This window comes from Gossypium arboreum, chromosome 13 (genome assembly GCF_025698485.1).
Source record: "Gossypium arboreum isolate Shixiya-1 chromosome 13, ASM2569848v2, whole genome shotgun sequence".
Lineage (NCBI taxonomy): Eukaryota > Viridiplantae > Streptophyta > Magnoliopsida > Malvales > Malvaceae > Gossypium > Gossypium arboreum.
Genome location: NC_069082.1, coordinates 230,371 through 250,363, shown reverse-complemented (window position 1 = coordinate 250,363; position 19,993 = coordinate 230,371). Strand labels below are relative to the sequence as shown.

The 19,993-nt window shown below is 33.7% G+C and overlaps 4 protein-coding genes across 4 annotated transcripts; 3 read left to right on the top strand and 1 right to left on the bottom strand.

The window, feature by feature from the left end:
- Positions 1-912: 912 nt before the first annotated feature.
- On the top strand, positions 913-5,065 carry LOC108464131 (triacylglycerol lipase SDP1-like). Its single transcript, XM_053023995.1, has 3 exons — positions 913-3,422; positions 3,584-3,727; positions 3,862-5,065. The coding sequence occupies exons 1-3, from the start codon at positions 2,004-2,006 to the stop codon at positions 4,834-4,836; spliced, it is 2,538 nt and encodes an 845-aa protein (XP_052879955.1). The 5' UTR covers positions 913-2,003; the 3' UTR covers positions 4,837-5,065.
- A 1,078-nt stretch (positions 5,066-6,143) lies between these two features.
- Positions 6,144-8,180, top strand: LOC108461128 (lycopene beta cyclase, chloroplastic/chromoplastic). Its single transcript, XM_017760841.2, has one exon. The coding sequence runs from the start codon at positions 6,521-6,523 to the stop codon at positions 8,012-8,014; it is 1,494 nt and encodes a 497-aa protein (XP_017616330.1). The 5' UTR covers positions 6,144-6,520; the 3' UTR covers positions 8,015-8,180.
- A 1,585-nt stretch (positions 8,181-9,765) lies between these two features.
- LOC108462344 (UPF0481 protein At3g47200-like) lies at positions 9,766-11,710 on the top strand. Its single transcript, XM_017762306.2, has one exon. The coding sequence runs from the start codon at positions 10,116-10,118 to the stop codon at positions 11,499-11,501; it is 1,386 nt and encodes a 461-aa protein (XP_017617795.1). The 5' UTR covers positions 9,766-10,115; the 3' UTR covers positions 11,502-11,710.
- A 403-nt stretch (positions 11,711-12,113) lies between these two features.
- Positions 12,114-13,855, bottom strand: LOC108463359 (UPF0481 protein At3g47200-like). Its single transcript, XM_017763304.2, has 2 exons — positions 13,270-13,855; positions 12,114-13,191 (listed from the first exon to the last, which is right to left on the bottom strand). Exons 1-2 carry the CDS (start codon positions 13,727-13,729, stop codon positions 12,371-12,373), a joined length of 1,281 nt encoding a protein of 426 aa, XP_017618793.1. The 5' UTR covers positions 13,730-13,855; the 3' UTR covers positions 12,114-12,370.
- Positions 13,856-19,993: the final 6,138 nt, after the last annotated feature.

Here is a 19,993-nt window from a genome sequence, read left to right as displayed (position 1 = left end):
GTAATCTAACTCATAGTATAAGAATCTTTTACCGAAAAAACCGCAGCTCCTTGATAAGTTTTCTTGCTGCAGATGATAATGATATTCACGGCTACCTAATATTGCAACTCTATATATTAGAAAACGTTATCTGAATTACCAATAACCATCAGAGTTTTATATGGAAAGAAAGGTGGGAAGTGGGACATAAATGCCACGTTTGGGTTACTTGTTATTCATATCCACCTTCTGTGCAATGCTATATTATATTATTATGCTCCACGTTTATTTTTTGGTCTATTACGTCGCTTCACCATCCCCATACGCATTTCTTGTCTGGTATTGCATAACCTCCTCAATTTTTTTGATAAGTCCCTCTATTATACATATTGTATCAAATTAGTCTATTTACTATTAAATGAATTGATTTAATCTTTGTACTAGAAAAATAATCAAATAAGATTAAATCAGATGAAATATTTTGTTTGGAGTTACACAGTAAATAATAAATATTAACTCTATTTTAATTTTATCTTATTTAATTTTTTATAGTACAAGAATTAAATTTATCTATTTAACAGTAAAGAATTATTTTAATTTAATCTTTATAATAAAGAGACTTGATGTTTAGGTAAGTTTGTGTCAGTCTCAAATAAATATAAAAGAGACATCACTCAAATAAAGCTGTTCATGAGCTAAACTAAACTGAATTCGAATTAAATTTAAATATGATATTAATATATTTTATATTTATCTAAGTTCGATTTAACTCTTAAAGCGTATCCGCACTTATAGTTTGAGAGACTTGCAATGTAATAAATAGAGTTGAGATAAAAGGACAAGTTCCCTTTATGATCGAGGTAACAGTCATGAATTCAAAATCTAACATTTTGCTGACTTCGATAATAATAATAATAAAAGGTGAGTTGAATCAACTAAAAAGTACATTTTGTTGCCACCAAAATCTGACGTAATTCATTACGAACTTATCTGTTTACATTGAAAGCCAAACCCCCCTCGCTAGAATTTTGAATTCTACTCTCAATCTCCTCACAAATTTAAAGCAGTTGTTGCTTGCAAGCAAAAGCAACCAAGACCCCATCCCTCCAAGCTACACAAAATCGTAGCTAAAAACCAAAGCTTTAACACAACCCAAAGTTTTCTTTCAAAATTTTGTTTCTTTAATGCTTTTTTTTTTATAAATAGAAAGTTAGTTTCCCAACGATCAGAATCTTATCTTCTCCTTTATTTTGTGTTTTTTTTTTTATATAATCTTCTTTCTCCATCCAGAATCTTTCCTTCACATTGGCACCGTTATCTCTTTTAGCAGATCCCAAAGTTTCCCTTTCCCCCAATAATTTCGCTTTTGGATGTTTATATTTAGCCTACTGGCCTTCATATTATATTAGCACTCGATGGGGATGTATCTGGTTTTCTTTTCCTGGGTTTTCCTTTGTTAGCTATTTGCCCCAATTTTTTGGAATTGTCAAAGGAAAACCCATGGTTTTTTTAACTGGTGATAATTATTGTCTTCTTTGAGACCTTTTTTGGGTTTCGTTTAGATTATTGTGGAAAAAAAAGAGAAACCGAACAGGTTCTTGGTTTCTTGTGTGTGTAATGGGAATTAGAATCTGGGTTTTCTTTTATTTGGATTTGTAGATTTTAAGAGAATTTGGGTTCTTGTTGGTTTTTTTGTAGATAGTCAGAAATTTGTTGGAATTCAGGAGCTGAACGAGGTTGGAAACTATCTAACTCTTAATCTTAAATAGAAAATTTTGCTTGTTTTCCTTTTCAATTGGGATATATATTAATCCGCTTAATTTTCTATATATTTGAAGAAAAGGAAGGAGGTGAATTTAGGGTTATAGGATCAGTTTCTCATTGATCTTTAGTGTTTCTGAATTCAAGTTGGTGAACAAATCCATTAGTGTCTTTTTGTATTTTTCTCTGATATTTGGTGCAAAAACAAAGCCAATACTGTTTGCTTTCATTCCCTGTTAGAAAATCTTTATTGCAAACTAGCTATGGATATAACTAATGAGGCCAGTGTTGATTCATTTGCGATTGGTCCTTCGACGATCATTGGTCGTACGATTGCTTTTAGGATCCTGTTGTGTAAGTCAATGGCACATTTCAGGCATCAAATTTTTCATGTATTGGTGGATTTATTCTATAGATGTAAGAACTTGGTTTCGCCATTGATATCATGGTTGCATCCCCGGAATCCTCAGGGGATATTAGCATTGGTGACTATTATTGCTTTTTTGGTGAAACGGTACACGAATGTAAAGTTCAGGGCTGAAATGGCTTATAGAAGGAAATTTTGGAGAAATATGATGAGAACTGCATTGACATATGAAGAATGGGCTCATGCTGCTAAGATGCTTGATAAAGAAACACCGAAGATGAATGAATCAAATCTTTATGATGAGGAACTTGTGAGAAACAAGATTCAAGAGCTTCGGCGTCGTCGCCAAGATGGATCTCTTAGGGATATTATCTTTTGTATGAGAGCTGATCTTATTAGAAATCTTGGTAATATGTGTAATCCTGAGCTTCATAAAGGAAGGCTTCATGTGCCTAAACTCATCAAGGATTACATTGATGAGGTCTCCACTCAGTTGAGAATGGTTTGTGACTCTGATTCAGAGGAGCTTTCCTTGGAAGAGAAGCTTGCTTTTATGCATGAAACAAGGCATGCATTTGGTAGAACGGCGTTGCTTTTAAGTGGGGGTGCTTCTCTTGGAGCATTTCATATTGGTGTAGTTAAAACACTAGTAGAGCATAAGCTTTTACCGAGGATAATCGCTGGTTCGAGTGTAGGATCCATTATGTGTGCTATTGTTGGAACAAGGTCATGGCCCGAGCTGCAAAGCTTCTTCGAAGACTCTTGGCGGTCGTTGCAGTTTTATGATCAACTGGGTGGAATATTTGCAGTTGTTAGGAGAGTCATGAGACAAGGGGCTGTTCATGAGATCAGACACATGCAATGGATGTTAAGACACCTTACAAGTAATCTTACATTTCAAGAGGCTTATGATATGACTGGTCGAGTACTCGGAATAACAGTTTGCTCACCAAGGAAACATGAGCCACCTCGATGCCTAAATTACTTGACTTCACCTCATGTTGTCATATGGAGTGCCGTAAGCGCTTCTTGTGCTTTTCCTGGCCTTTTTGAAGCTCAGGAACTAATGGCGAAAGATAGGAGTGGGGAACTCGTTCCTTACCATCCTCCCTTTAATTTGGATCCCGAGGAGGGTTCTAGTGCAACTGCTCGTCGATGGAGGGATGGTAGCTTGGAGGTCGATTTACCTATGATGCAACTTAAGGAGCTGTTCAATGTCAATCATTTCATTGTGAGTCAAGCAAACCCTCATATCATACCATTTTTGAGGGTAAAGGAGTTTGTTCGAGCCCATGGTGGTAACTTTGCGGCAAAGGTATGTTTATATTGGTTACACTTATGATCTTGGTTTATGTTTGTGGGTGTATTTAAACCATATTATGATCTTGGTAGTTGTTGTTATGATGCCTTTGTCTGTTTACTTGTCTTATTATTTGAATGATGAAATGAACTAGTTTTATTGTTTTTAAATTGTAGTTTGCGCACCTAACCGAGATGGAAGTTAAACATAGATGTAGCCAAATACTTGAACTGGGATTTCGTATGGGGGGACTAGCCAAGATATTTGCTCAAGATTGGGAGGGTGATATTACCGTGGTTATGCCAGCTACAGTTTCTCAGGTATGTTCAAAATCATTTTTAGGCTTATCTTTGGTTACATTCAGATTAAAAATTGGTGAAAGCTTGAGCACTCGGGTTTAGTTCCGTTCAAACCTTGTCTGACTCTATCTATGCTGTTTTTTAACTATTAACAGTACTTGAAAATTCTACAAAACCCAACTCTTGTGGAGCTTCAAAAGGCAGCCAACCAAGGGAGAAGATGCACTTGGGAGAAGCTGTCAGCTATGAAAGCAAATTGCGGCATTGAGCTTGCCCTCGATGAGTGTGTTGCAATTCTTAACCACATGCGTAGGCTTAAACGGAGTGCTGACAGAGCTGCTGCCGCTTCATCTCATGGTCTTCTTGCCAACACAACAACCAAATTCAATGCTTCGAAGAGAATCCCGTCTTGGAATTGCATTGCAAGAGAAAACTCATCAGGCTCCCTCGAAGAAGACCTTCTCACAGATGTTACTTCGTCTTTGCATCACGGAGTAGGTAGTTCTTTGGGAATACCACCACCTGCTAGGAATTTACGAGCCCATCGCAGTGCCTACGATGGAAGTGATAGTGAATCAGAAGGTGTAGACATACATTCTTGGACAAGATCTGGTGGTCCGTTGATGAGGACAAGTTCCGCAAATCTGTTCATCGACTTTGTCCAAAATCTAGACGCTGAAGCTGAAGTGAACAAAGGTCTAATGGCTCATCCTAGTTCTCCTGGATTTCAGATATGCGGTGGGGATTCTTTTAGTCACAGTCCGAGGATGATGAAATCAGATAGAGGTTCAGAACACGAGTTTGATCAAAGGGATTTCGGGAACAGACCGCCTGTTAACGGTTCTAGCATTATGGTCACTGAAGGTGATCTCTTACAACCTGAAAAGGTCATTAATGGACTTATGCTCAACGTCGTGAAGAAAGCCGACTTGGCACAGTCAAGTAGAAGCCCTGATTCAGATAGTTGTAGTACTGAAGTAGCTGAATGTGTGCAGCTGGAGTGTCCAGAGAAGGATGATAGCTCCGCATCCGAAGACGATGATGCAGGTGCAGTAAATGAGACAGTTGCTACCGATAATCTGACCCGAAGTGCCCATGATGATAATCAGGGTGGTGTTGTAGATGCTTAAGATTAATCTAATACCCTACCAAGCTGTTAGAGTTAATTTTTGGGTGGCAACAAATTGGTCCCTGCTTTGAAAAAGGGTATTCATTGCTAGTAAAAAATTTACCATGATTGATTAATTTTTTTTTACTATTTGTAATTTTTGTATGACATAAATATTATCACTATTTGTTTCTTTTACTTTGATAATTCCTGTTTATTGAACTAATGGATCAGTTAATTTAACAAAATAATGACATATTTATCTTGTGTATTTTTATCACATTGCTAGTATTTATTCTTTTTGAAAATTTGCTCTCTAAAATTTAAAATAATTTCTTAAAAGAACTTCCATTTTTTAAAGATAATTATTTACTTAAAAATAATTCTAATTTTGCAAAAAAAATTGTCTATGTTCGTGAATTTTAGTTTTGTCTTATAATGCATAAATATCGAGTATTTGGTATAATAATAATTTCTTTTAAAATAATCTTAAAAATTTATACGTATATATATATATATTTTAAATTTTTACTATGTTCTTATAAAATACTTATCAATCTTTTGATCTTACTTATGAAATCTAAAAATTCACTAGACAATGTTAAATTTTTTTTAATGGTACCGAATTAAATTATATGTTTTAATAAAAATATAATTCTTTCATTTTAATAGTTTATATTTTTATAACTTTTTAAAAATAAAATCAAAATTTTATTATTTTTAAAAATAAAATATAATTAATTTTAATTTTATTAATGTAAAATTGTATAAATTATAAAAGGTGTTAAAAGAGAAATTCCACATTTTAGGAGGGTGAATCCTCTCTTTTCCCTAATTATTTTGGATATTAAAATCTTCTTACATGAAGCAATAATATTGGTAGTTTTCGTTCCAAAAAGAAGAAATTGGTAGTGTTGGATTTAAGTGGACACGTGGATATCCATCCATCCATAAAACTAAACCTCTGTTGTACTGCAGATGAACTTGGTGCTGGCCTATCTCCACTTTCTGAAATGATTTATGGTAAAACTATCATAATGGCCCTATATTAAGAATTAAATTGTATTTTTTCTATTTACTCAAAAATAAAAAATTAGTTTTTATATGTTAAATTAAAGAGAAAATTAATCATTTTGTTAAATTTATTTTCTATTTTTACAGTTAAAAACTGATTCCTGTACTTCAAAATAGGTACAAGTGGTATACTACATATAATTATCTAATTATTCTACCAATTAAAGACTAATTTATACTTTGATCTAACATATATAAGGATTAATTTGTCAATTCTTTATATTTATTTATCGTTCTATGAAAAAAATCCCTAAAAAGCAAAAAAAAAAAAAAAAGGGATTCCATCTACAGTTCCCTTTGTCGTTCAGGGCAGACCACACAAGCTTTACCTTTTGCCACATATATCTCTTGTTTTTGTGAAAGCTCCATCAATGAGCCCCGTACCCCCAAATTTTCTCTCCATTTCTTAACTTCATTTCCATGTCTTGGTGAGTCTCTTCTCTTTTAGTCTTCATTATTTTTTCAATGTTTACAAGTGTTAATGGCTTGTTTAGTTTCAAATCCTTGGATGCAATTGATTTTCTGAGCTGGGGATTATTAAAAGACTAAACTTTTTATGGTAAAGCTTTTTTTTTTGAAGATCCAAGTTTGGTTTTTGAGTAGGTATTAAAAGACCCTTTATTGAAATTTCCATGGATACTTTACTTAGAACACATAGCAAGCTTGAATTTTCAGTTTTACTCCACGGGTTTTCAGAAAAAGCTTGTAAAACCAACCAAGAAGTTAAGTTTGTTCCTAAGAAAAGAAGAGTCCCTAATGGTTGTGTTAAGGTTAAGGCAAGTAGTAGTGCTCTTTTAGAGTTAGTCCCTGAAACTAAAAAGGAAAATTTAGAATATGAACTTCCTATGTTTGATCCATCAAAAGGTGCTGTTGTGGATTTAGCTGTTGTTGGTGGTGGTCCTGCTGGTTTAGCTGTTGCTCAACAAGTTTCACAAGCAGGACTTTCAGTTTGTTCAATTGATCCATCACCAAAATTGATTTGGCCTAATAATTATGGTGTTTGGGTTGATGAATTTGAAGCTATGGATTTGCTTGATTGTCTTGATACAACCTGGTCTGGTGCTGTTGTGTATATTGATGATGGAAAAAAGAAAGATCTTGATAGACCTTATGGAAGGGTTAATAGGAAACAGCTTAAGTCGAAAATGCTGTTAAAGTGTATATCTAATGGTGTGAAATTCCATCAAGCAAAGGTTATTAAGGTTATTCATGAGGAATCAAAGTCTTTATTGATTTGTAATGACGGTGTTACGGTTCAAGCTACTGTTGTTCTTGATGCTACTGGATTCTCGAGGTGTCTTGTTCAATATGATAAGCCATATAATCCGGGGTATCAAATGGCTTATGGAATTTTAGCTGAGGTTGAAGAACATCCTTTTGATGTTGAAAAGATGGTTTTTATGGATTGGAGAGATTCGCATCTTTCCGATAGTAAGGAGTTGAAGGAGAGAAATAGTAGAATTCCCACGTTTCTTTATGCGATGCCCTTCTCGTCAAACCGAATATTTCTCGAGGAAACTTCTCTAGTTGCTCGACCAGGCTTGCCTATGGATGATATCAAGGAAAGAATGGTAGCTAGGTTAAAGCACCTAGGAATAAAAGTTAAGAGCATCGAAGAGGACGAGCATTGCGTCATTCCAATGGGCGGTCCCCTTCCGGTTTTACCCCAAAGAGTTGTGGGAATTGGCGGAACAGCGGGAATGGTGCACCCGTCGACGGGTTACATGGTTGCAAGAACACTAGCAGCTGCTCCAATCGTTGCGGATGCTATCGTCCGGTGCCTTGATCCGGGAAAGAACTTGATGGGAAACAAATTGTCTACTGAAGTATGGAGAGATTTATGGCCAATACAAAGAAGGAGACAAAGGGAATTCTTCTGTTTCGGGATGGATATTCTACTTAAGCTCGATTTACCAGCAACGAGAAGGTTTTTTGATGCGTTTTTCGATTTGGAACCTCATTATTGGCATGGATTCTTGTCATCTAGATTGTTTCTCCCAGAACTCATAACTTTTGGGCTATCACTGTTCTATCATGCCTCTAATACCTCTAGGTTAGAGATTATGGGTAAGGGAACTGTTCCTTTGGTCAACATGATCAATAATTTAGTGAAGGATAGAGAGTAAGATGATCAAAAGGTAATCCATTTATTGCATGCTTTAAGTTTGTTGATGGGGTTGCATATCATTATATAGTTGAATTATGAGAATGAAAGAACACTGTAATTTATTCTTCATTCATGTACACAAACATGTTTGTTCTATCAAGCGGACTACTGCATTTTACTCCAAATCTTATCCATATATTTACAAGTCTTCAATGGCTATTCATTGAAGGAGTGTATCATGATGTTCCTTGAAGTATTCGTGTTTACACCCATGTCCAACGCATGTTTGGATAAAGGTTTTAGGCAAGGATATTCCAAATATATGGAAAAACTTGGAAAAAGTTAACATACTCGTATTTGACTCTTACACTGTTGTCCGACTAACATAGTATATTATAATTAAAGTAAGCAGTTGGCAATATGGAAAATTACTTTACTTGCCTTGTTTTGATGAGTAGGGTCACCTGATTTGAAGGTTTATTTGAAAAGTAGAAAGAGTTGGTTAAAAATATAGGCTTAAAAAAATGAACTTTGACAAAAAATTAATGCTCATTTTCTAAATGGGTTGGGTCACAATAAACTTTTTCAATTTGGGTTCAAATTTGCAAAAAAAAAAAAAAAAAACTTCTGCTGTTTTACTGTTGTTTCTATGGTTTTCTATAATAATATTATTATATTGTTACTATATTTTTATTATTGTTTGAATATTATATAATTCTTATTTTATTGTTAATTTTATTACTATTTTAGAGGTATTTACTTGTTAAGTTATACGATAGAATTATTCAAGTATAAATATATTTTTAATTTGTTGGTAAATATTTATTTTAATGTTTTTAGTGTGTTTAATGTATTATATTTTAAAATTTTTAATATAAAAATAATAATATAAAAAATTAGTACAAGTCGGGCTGGGCTCGAATTTTAGTATTTTATTCGGATTTGGATTTGAGTAAAATTTTAAGTTCATTTTTTGGATCGGTTCGGGTTTAAGCTTGGAAAATGAGCTTAAAATTTTATTAACACCCGGCCGATGATCACCTCTAATGAGGATTGCAATTAAGTTTACTTTCGTTTAAGGGTAAATTACACTAGTAGTAACTTAATTATTAGTAATTTTTTGGTCAATTATTAGAAGTTATAAGATAATCATTTAATTATTTAATTTTATCTTTTTGGTTATCAACATGCTAATGTAAAAGTAGAAACAATAAAAATCCAAGATTATTTGAATGCGTAGTTAATAGTGAGCTTAAAAAAATTATGCAAAATTTATACGTTTCAAATAAATATTATATTGAAACTCAACTATTTTAGTCATAATATATGCCGCAATACATGTTTAGAATTCGTATTTATCCTTTTAATTCTCATTTTTTATTGGAGTGTAATGTACCATGAAAGGTGTATTCAACATTTTTGTTAAAATAAATTAAATGATGGTAAAGGAAAGAAATATTATTTTAATAAAAGAAACCATTGCAGCATAAACTTGTTTTAAGCAATGAAAAACAAAAGGAGAATAGGCTAAGCGTGGCATCTTAGTAAAGAATATGAGTGAAAATAATAGATTATTTTAAAAAAATAATAAAATGAAAATAGTATAAATTACTAAAATAAAAGATAGATTTCTTTTAAAATATAATAAAAGAAAAGGCTAATAAGGATTAATGGGACATTTCAAAAAAATAATAAAAGATATTTTATACGTATAGATAAGGATTTATATTTAATGCATTCAAAGTATATAAGTTTGATTTGGCGAAGCTTGGTTGAGCGAAGCTTGAGCCTTAAATGGTGAAACCCAAGCTTAAATTATATTTTAAGTGAATTTTTTTTTTGTTCAAACTCAATTTTAGGGTCTTATAGTTTTGTTTAAATCCTCCCATATTTTAAGTGGAGATTCAAGCTTTGGCAAATAATAATTCTTAAACAAATATATTCTCCTATAATATATTTCATGGATGAAGTCTTAACAATACCAAACTTGTTACCATAAAAGGTACAAGGGTGATGGGATGAATTCAAAGGTAAACCAAGCTACTCTCTGTGAGTAGTATAAACCTTAAAATTCAACTACTTGGAGTCATATCTACAAACCTACTTACTCATCTTTGTAAATGACCAACCACCAGGACCAACCAAGGCATACAATTATTCAAATGCCTGAGGCAGTGCCATGGGATTTCATCGAGGAAAAGAGGGATGCATTTAAGTCAGCCCTGTATGAAGTCCAAAACCAGGGACCATTACAAGGTTCATGGCAAGGAGCCAAACCATTAATACAAAGAGTTTCACCACTCTTACTCAACACGAAGGCTGATTTCAAGAAATGTTTCGAACCGAGGCTGGTTGCCTTCGGCCCTTTGCATCATGGTAAACCCGAGTTCATGCGCTCTGAGCAGGTCAAGCTTAAATTCGCCGCTCGCTTTGCGCTTGATAACGGTTATACTGATGATCAAGAACTGTTCTACAGAGTCATGGCGGAGATAGGTGATTTGAGGAAGTGTTATAACCCGGAGGACATTGCTGCTTATAACGATGAAAGGCTAGCTTGGATGCTGTTCGTAGACGGTTGTGCCGTGTTGTGTGCGGTACGTTACGTTGTGGAAGGTAAGTTTGATGAGTTGAATACAAAAGCAGATCTTTTGGTATTTGCACAACTTGATTTGTTTTTGCTAGAAAACCAACTTCCTTACAAGCTGCTTAAGATATTGATTGGCTCAGCCAAAGATCCCAAAGTATGGGAACAATCAATCACAGAGTTTATAGCTCAGAACCTTATGACAAACATAGAGCAGGAGAGCAAACATGTAGATGATAATAAAGATTATGCGCATCTTTTGGAGCGGTTTCGTGACCAACTCCTGACAGGGGACAAAATGAAAAGAGACAGTAGCGTGATGGGTCGGAAGCTGTTGTCCTGGGGAGACAGCCGCAAACATAGGAGAACGTTTCGAGGGGTAAAGGAGCTTAAAGAATCGGGGATACACGTGAAGCCGAGCACGACGAACAACCTCAAGAACATCTCCTTTTATTGCAACTACTTGGGGAAACTGATGATCCCGCGCTTGTTGGTGGACGATTCGATGGCTTCTAAGTTCTTGAACTTGGTAGCTTTAGAGATGTGTCCGGATTTCAAGAATAAGTTCGAGGTCACATCGTACCTATGTTTCATGGACTCGCTTATTGGTTCAGCAGATGATGTTAAGGAGCTGCGAGTTAGTGGCGTGCTGCTTAATTATTTGGGCAGTGACGAAGAAGTGGTTGAGCTTTTTAATAAAATGAGCAGGGATTTGGTACCGGACCAAAAAAGGTACTTTAAGGTTACAGAGGACATTCATAAGTACCGTACTAATCCATGGACGGCTGCCTTGGCTAAAGCTTATTACACCCATTTTGAGAGGCCATGGACTTTCCTTGCATTTATGGGTGCCATTATGGGGCTTCTTTTCTCTGCTATTCAGGCTTATTTCTCGTTACCACAGAACAAGAGTTCTCCTTGAAACCAGTCTTACAAAGTGTGCTTTCAATCCTCTGTTTTTGTTTCTATAATATTCTATTTTTATTAATAGCATACTGTATCCTGTCTTGTCTCCATTTTTGGCCAGCATTGTGCTACATTTTCCACTTTGGTTTATGATTGTCTTATGGAGTTGTTTGGTTTCAGATTGTGTATCTGAATAAACAAATCTTGGTCTTCATTCATTAATAATGTATATCAATGCATGAATTAATTTATAAATAATTTTATAATATTATATTACATTTAAAAGAGTTGATTAACTCAGTCGGTATCACTTCTCAATTGGGTTTCAACTTAATTATAAAATCATAAAAAATTTCTTATTTTTACAAAGTAATAGATATCAATGTTTTTGGTTTTTCATTGGTTTTTCATCCGATTATTGTTATAAAGTTTAGCTTGAATGTAAAGTTTAGTATCTTTGGTAATATTAATTCTCACACCCCATTTCTCCTTTGTTTTTCATCGGCTAAGAAAAGAATCAAAGGTAGTTAAAAAGCACCGATGTAGATTGACATATTCTTTCATTGGTTTAAACATGAGTATTCTTGTTGATTTTACAATCTGAATTTAATTTTATTCGAATTGGAAGTAATATTCAAATAAGAATTTTCCATTAAATATACAAATAAATCACCGATAAATCCAGTTACAAAAGCCAGTTTTTATAATCGTTTTAGAAATTAAAAAAGAAAATGAGTTACAACATGAAACCAAACAATCCCTTATTATAAAACAAAGTGGAAAATGTGGCACTAGGCTGGCCAACAATGGAGGCAGGATATAGTATATATACTATAATAAAAACAAATGGTTAAAGCACTGTTTAAAGGGCTGGATTCAAGGAGTTTAACCACTTCTGTTCTGTGGCAACGAGAAATAAGCTTGAATGGCAGAGAAAAGAAGGCCTATAATGGCACCAACAAAGGCAAGGAAAGTCCATGGGGTACTAAAATAGGTGTAATAAATTTGAGCCAAGGCATCCGTCCATGGATTGTTGCAGTACCTATGAATGTCCTCTATAACCTTTTCGTACCTGGTCTGGTCCGGCACCAAATCCCTGCTCATTTTATTGAAAAGGTTGGCCACTTCTTCATCACTGCCCAAATAATTATGCAGCATGCCCGTAACTCGCAGCTCCTTAACGTCATCTGCTGTATCAATGAGTGTGTCCATGAAACATAAGTACGATGTGACCTCGAAATCGTTCTTGAAATCCCGACACATCTCTAAAGCTACCAAGTTCAAGAACTTGGAAGCCGTCGAATCGTCCACCAACAAGCGCGGCATCATCAGTTTCCCCAAGAAGTTGCAAGAAAACGAGATGTCCTTGAGGTTGTTCGTCGTGCTCGGCTTCACGTGTATCCCCGATTCTTTAAGTTCCTTTATGCTTCGAAACGTTTTCCTATGTTTGCGATTGTCTCCGCAAGACAGCAGCATCCGACCAATCACGCTACTGTCTATCTTCATTTCCTTCCCTGTCAGGAGCTCGTCACGTAACCTCTCCAAAAGGTGCGCATAATCTTTATTATCAGCTACATGTTTGCTCTTCTGCTTTATGTTTGTCATAAGGTTCTCAGCTACAAAGTCTGTGATTGATTTTTCCCATATTTCGGGATCTTTGGCTGAGCCAATCAATATCTTAAGCAGCTTGTACGGAAGTTGGTTTTCTAGCAAAAACAAATCAAGTTGTGCAATTACCAAAAGATCAGCTTTTGTATTCAACTTATCAAACTTGCCTTCCATACCATAGCGTACAGCACACAGCACTGCACAACCATCAACGAACAACATCCAAGCCAGCATTTCATCGTCATAAGCAGCAATGTCCTCCGGGTTATAACACTTCCTCAAATCACCTATCTCCGCCTTGACCTTGTCGAACAGGTCATCACGGTTAGTCTCGTTCTCATTCACGAAGAGAGCGGCGAATTTAAGCTTGGACTGCTCGGCACGCTGGAGCTTGGGGTTACCGTGGTGCAAAGGGCCGAGAGCTACCAGCCTTGGTTCGAAACATTTCTGAAAATCCGCCTTCATGTTGATTAGGACAGGCGAAACTCTTTGTATCAAAGGTTTGGTTATTTGAGGAGATGTTGGACGTTGTGCTTTTCCTTGGTTTCGGACTTCATGCAAGGCTGAATCAAATTCCCTCGTCTTTTTCTCCATGAAATTCAATGGCTCTGCAGGCATTTCGATAATTGTATCCATTGGTTGGAGGTAAATCTACTAGGCATTAAAGAGAAAGGTGAGTAGGCTTTATTTGTTACCTGGTATGGCTCCAAGTAGCTGAATGTTAAGCTTTATACTACTTAGAGATAGTAGTTTAATTTGTGTTTCTATGGTAACAAGTTTGGTATATTACTATGCTTTATACTTTATTGAAAGAGTGATTGTTAAGACGAAAAATTGTAAGATATATAGCAATATTCAAACTTTAACTCACTTAACATCTTTTTAAATTTATAATATGTTTATTCTAATCCAGTGATGCGGGCCCTATAACCTACATAGACCCAAACTCTCATGGTGTTACATATCATTATATAAATTATAGTTGAATTATGAGACTGAAAGAACACTGTAATTTCTTATTAAATTTCTTCATTGATGTACACAAACATGTTTGTACTCTATCAAGCTTAGGTCTTCAATGGCTATTCATTAAATGATTGTATGCTTGAAGTATTCGTGTTTAATATCCATGTACAACACTTATTCAGATAAAAATTAAAATAAAAATATTTTAAATATACGGAAAACTTGAAAAAATTAAATATATTCATATTTAATTTTTATATTTAAATCGAGTAACATAAAAGCATGGTATATTATAATTAAAGTAAGCACATTGCAGATGTTACAGGTTGGTAATTGTTTCGATTAGTGGAAATTGCATTTATGTTTGCTTTCATTTGAAGGAAAATTATATTAGTTGTAATTCAACTATTATTAAAATTTGTTGGTAATTTTACGATTTATATTCAGGATTTATGATTGTCCCTATTGATAATGTCGTTTTGAAGGTTAGAGTCACATTTTCCCACAAAGTACTTTACTATTTCACTCAACACTTATTGATAAAATAACTTAAATGTTGATAAAGGAAAAAAGGATTGTTTTATGAAAAAGAAGATAAACATTGCAGCATAAAGTTTTTTTAAGCAATGAAAAACTAAAGGAGAAAAGGCTAAACGTGACATCTTAGTAAAGAATATGATGAATATACTAAACGAATTGTTGGTCCTGAGGGTTGGTCATTTACAAAGGTGAGTAAGTAGGTTTGTAGATATGACTCCCAAGTAGTTGAATTTTAAGGTTTATAGTACTGCTCATAGATAGCAGCTTGGTTTACCTTTGAATTCATCCCATCACCTTTCTACTTTTTATGGTAACAAGTTTGGTATATATAAAATACATATATTTAATATTTATATGCTTTATACCTTTTTTAAAGTGGGATATTGTTAAGACTTCATCCATGAAAATTGGAATAAGTTTTTTAGTGGTTAAATCCTTCTCTCTTCTAATTATTACTTACATAGTTTTTATTTTATTTTATATATATTATAGGTGAATATATCTGTTTAAAAATTATTATTTGTCAAAGTTTAAATATCCAATTAAAATATAGAAGGATTTAAACAAAAGTCTAAGACTCGAAAAATGAGCTTGAACAAAAAAAAATGCTCGCTTATAATATTGTTTGAGTTTGGGTTTTATCGTTTAAAGTTTGAACTTAGCCCAACTCAATCCGTTTTATATTTTTGTATTATATTACATAAAAAGTGCTAGTAAATATCAAATAATAATAAAATAATAAAATTGAATTATAAAATAATAATGAAAATCAAACATTTTTTTATAATGAAAACAAATCTTTTAATTAATACTAAATGCTGCTTGAATGATAATGTCTCAATAAGTGATTATCAAATTAAAATAAATGATAATATGTTACAATTTTATTTACAAATAATTATAATTATAAATATTTTATATTTATTTAAAAATTATTAATTTTCAATGATTTTAAAATTAATCATTACTTTCTTCATAGTTTATCTTAACATAACTCATTAGCTATCTCCAAACTTATATACTTTCAATACATTTTAGGATCGGCCTTTTAAGACTTTGCAACAGTTTATCGTCTATCTAGGTTGTTTAGTTAAGGATCTCAACTCGACTGAAAGATTTTGTTTATAGACTTTACAGAGTGAGAGTGTCTCATTCACCATAAAAATCGAAAATTTTACACATGATAAAATTTGAACTTATTTATATCTCTTGATATATAACACTTCATAAACTTATCTTGACAGTATCGAAAATTCTCAACAGATTACCATACATATACATGTCGAACTCAAAACCTATTATTCTATTAGTTGATTTTTTCTCTTAATTATCATAATATTTGAACTTGAAGATTTTAGTTAGCATAATATTTGAACTTTGGTGAAGCTGAACTTAATCACTAAAGCAATACTAGATTATGGAAATTTTTGGAACAATTTTTTAAAAATAATTATTAAATATGAATCTAATTGAAATAGTAAAGTTTGAGATATTAAATTTTATAATATATGTATTCGAATCTAAATTTTATATGAAAAGATAAAATTACCCTTAAATAATATTTATTGATTTGTAAAATAAAAGATATTAAATTGAGACCTAATTAATAAGTGATTCCAACTCAATCAATTTTTAAATATATTATAATATAATATCATAAAATTAATTCATATTTTATACCATCAACACCCAGATTTGTTTAGAGCAATCAAGATACACAATCTTGAAACCAAACAACTCCTTGAGACAATAACTAACAAATTTTTTTTAATGAAACCAATCATAAAATATTCAACATTTTACCATACAAAGATAGACATCCAAATGTTTAGATAATATTATCTACATATGAAAGATCGATCGACTGATACATATTGCAAACTTTCCTATCCATCGACCTGCCTTATTGGCTTTAGTCGCAACACCCCTCCATGGATTGTTGCAGTACTTATGAATGTCGTTTATGACCATTTCGTACCTGGCCTGGTCCGGCACCAAGCTCCTGCTCATTTTTTTAAAAAGCTCAGCCACTTCTTCATTCTTGCCCAAATAATTATGCAGCATGCCCGTATCTCGCAGCTCCTTAACGTCATCTGCTGAATCAATGAGTGCGTCCATGAAACATAAGTACGATGTGACCTCGGAATCGTTCTTGAAATCCTGACACATCTCTAAAGCTACCAAGTTCAAGAACTTGGAAGCCGTCGAATCGTCCACCAACAAGCGCGGCATCATCAGTTTCCCCATGAAGTTGCAATAAAAGGAGATGTCCTTGAGGTTGTTCATCGTGCTCGGCTTCACGTGTATCCCCGATTCTTTAAGTTCCTGTATGCTTCGTGTACAGGCCAATTTTGGGCCAAACCCAATTACCCAAGCCCCTTAACCAATACAAAATAGCCCAATATCTAACCCAAACCCGAATGGCCCACTACAACCCATTCCAACCTAATACCCACCCTAATTTCATCAGCCCAACATCATCAAACAGCCCACCTAAACTAACCCACTGACCCTAGCCCATCTACAACCAAAACCCTAGCCCCCATGTTCGGCTTCCACTTGTTCTGACATCAGACATTAGCCCATGCCCTGGCGTCGCAGCTCCCCATGCCACCATCGCCCATGCCCTGCAAAACAACAAACAACAGCAGACAAAAAGCAGAGAAGAATGGCAAAAATAATAACAAAGTGTAGCAAAATAGGCTATAAGAAAGCCAAATGGAACAACAGAATCGGGGATTTTCTTTTACATCAATACAAGAACTAGATTTTAACACATAGACAGATTGAAATACATAGAAAAGATAGGAGAATAATACAAAACTCGGTGGCCAAAATCCCAAAATCAAAACCTTAAGGTAACCTTTTCCAATTTTTATTTTTGGTCTTATTCTCTAACCTATTTCTATTATATCTAAATATCTAAATAAATAAAAACTATATTTAAAGTATAAATAAACCAATAATAATAAAAAGCAAAAAAAAAATTACCTTTCCGGCCACCGCGTGACGGACGGTGGTCCGGTGACCGTCCGGCGACCGGACCCCTAGCCGGAGTCCCACCGGAGCCCTCCCTTCTCCCTCTTCTCTCTTTCCCTCTCTTCTTCTCTTTTTTTTTTCTTTCTTCCCCCACAAATGATTTTTTTTCTGAATTTCGGCTTATTTATAACCCTCCGAAACGGCGTCGTTTTGGGGGCTGCACTTAAGCCCCAAAACGGCGCCGTTTAGGCCTTGGATCGGGTCGACCCGACCCTAACTCGCCAGGATCCGCGTGTTTTTAAACGCGGAAGGGCTATTTGCGCAATCAGCCCTTCCGCTTTTTCAGGTGTTTGCAATCAGATTTTTCTTGCTTTTAATTTGGCCCCGATATTTAGCGTTCTTTGCAATCTGGTCCCCCACACTGCTGCGCATTTTGAGGAAATGGGATTATTACTGTCCTGACCCTCCACATTTTGCTCGCACGTTCAAATCAATCCTTTCTTTTATTTCTTTTTTAAATTAGCCCCATAACTTTGTTTTTGATTTAATTTTAGTCCCTTTTTTGTTTTTTTTATTTATTTTTTGAATATCCATGTTTTTTATTATTCTTATTCTTATTATTATTATTACTATATATTAGTATACGTTTTTCTTTTATATGTGAATGTTGTATATATTTATGTATAATATTATTTTTAATTATTGTATTTTAATATTATTATTATATTATATATACTTCTTCGTATTTTATTATTATTATTAGTATTATTATCATTATTCATATTAGCATATATATATTATTATATATATATATATACACATTTCATATAGTATTATCTTTTTACTATTATATGTATTATTATCTTATTTATTTTCACTATTATTATTATTATTATTATTTTCATCATTATTACACGTATATGTATATATCTACGTAATATTATTAATAGGTGTTCCAACATTATTATTATGTATGTATATACATTCTAACACCGCATGCATGTATATGATTCTATTTAATTGTTAGTCTTGTATACTAAATTCATACGTATATTTCTCAAGTCATTTCATGTATCCATTTTATTATTATATATGTATATAGGTAATAATTCTTTTTCAAAACTTCGTTTTAATCTTATGCATTATTTGTTTCGTTCCTTTCATAACATTGTTATATATATTGGCATATATATGTTCTTTAGATGCATGTGTTCCTCAATATTTATTTTATGTACATATGTAAATATTATGAATATATATTTAACATTACTAGTTATATATTTTATTATCTTATACATCTTGCTAATACCACTAATATTTATATATACATATTTTACATATATACTCTTAATTATTTTCATGTGTATATTCATCGTATTCTCTTTGTGTTCTTGTATTCAATACTATATCACATTTAATCTTGCATGCATTATTAGTGTTTTCCTTCAATGTTACTGTCATACTTGTTATTTGTTTCAAATATATTTATAGCTCTTCCATTTATTTATTCTTACTGCATATCAACCTTGTTTCACATTATTTTCAAAATCCCATTCACATTTTGCTAATTAATTTCAATAATCAAGGCAATATGCCGATTTAACATTAAGTCATCGAGTTTATCGCTATGTTGGGTGAACGTCAATTGGCTCGTGTTAAAGCGACATACCCTTCTCAAAAACCGGAATAAACCAAAATTTCTCGTCTTTTTAATCGGATTACGATTAAATTTTACGTTAAACTCGTATTTTTGAAAACTAAGACAACACGTGTTTATGAGATACCAATTTTTGGGCGTCGCGAGGGTGCTAATACCTTCCTCGCGCGTAACCGACTCCCGAACCCTAATTTTTCTCTGATTTTTAACGTAGACCTCAACTCGGCCTTTTCCTCGTCTTTTTAAAAGAAAATCTAATAGGTGTCCGATCACACCTAGAAAAAGGATTGGTGGCGACTCCTGGTTCATTCTAAATCCAAATTTCAACTTCCAATTTTCTAAATCGCCACAATTTAGCGACCCGAATCCAAACTAAAATTTTTACGTCGCTACAGCTGGCGACTCCACTGGGGACCCTTTTTGAGAGTCGTGTCTGGAATTAAACACGTTTTGTCAAAACTTTCAAATTTCCTTGTTCAAAGTAAATATTTGGTCGTGATCCGAAAATCTCGTTTTCAAAATTCATGCATTTGTATCGTGTTGTAAATATTTCTTCTAACTTACTTATCTGGTTGTTTTTTAGTTTTCATGGTTTTAATTTCGGTTTAGTTTTTTAAGTAAAACGTAAAGGCTTGTGAAGTTTTTCCCCATATACCGTGCACTTGCATTTTCGCATAACATGAGCTCTCTACCCGGGCTCCGTCCGTTTAAGTGAAAGTAAACGCTACGCCTTCGTGAGTTAACTCGTCCCTCCGCAC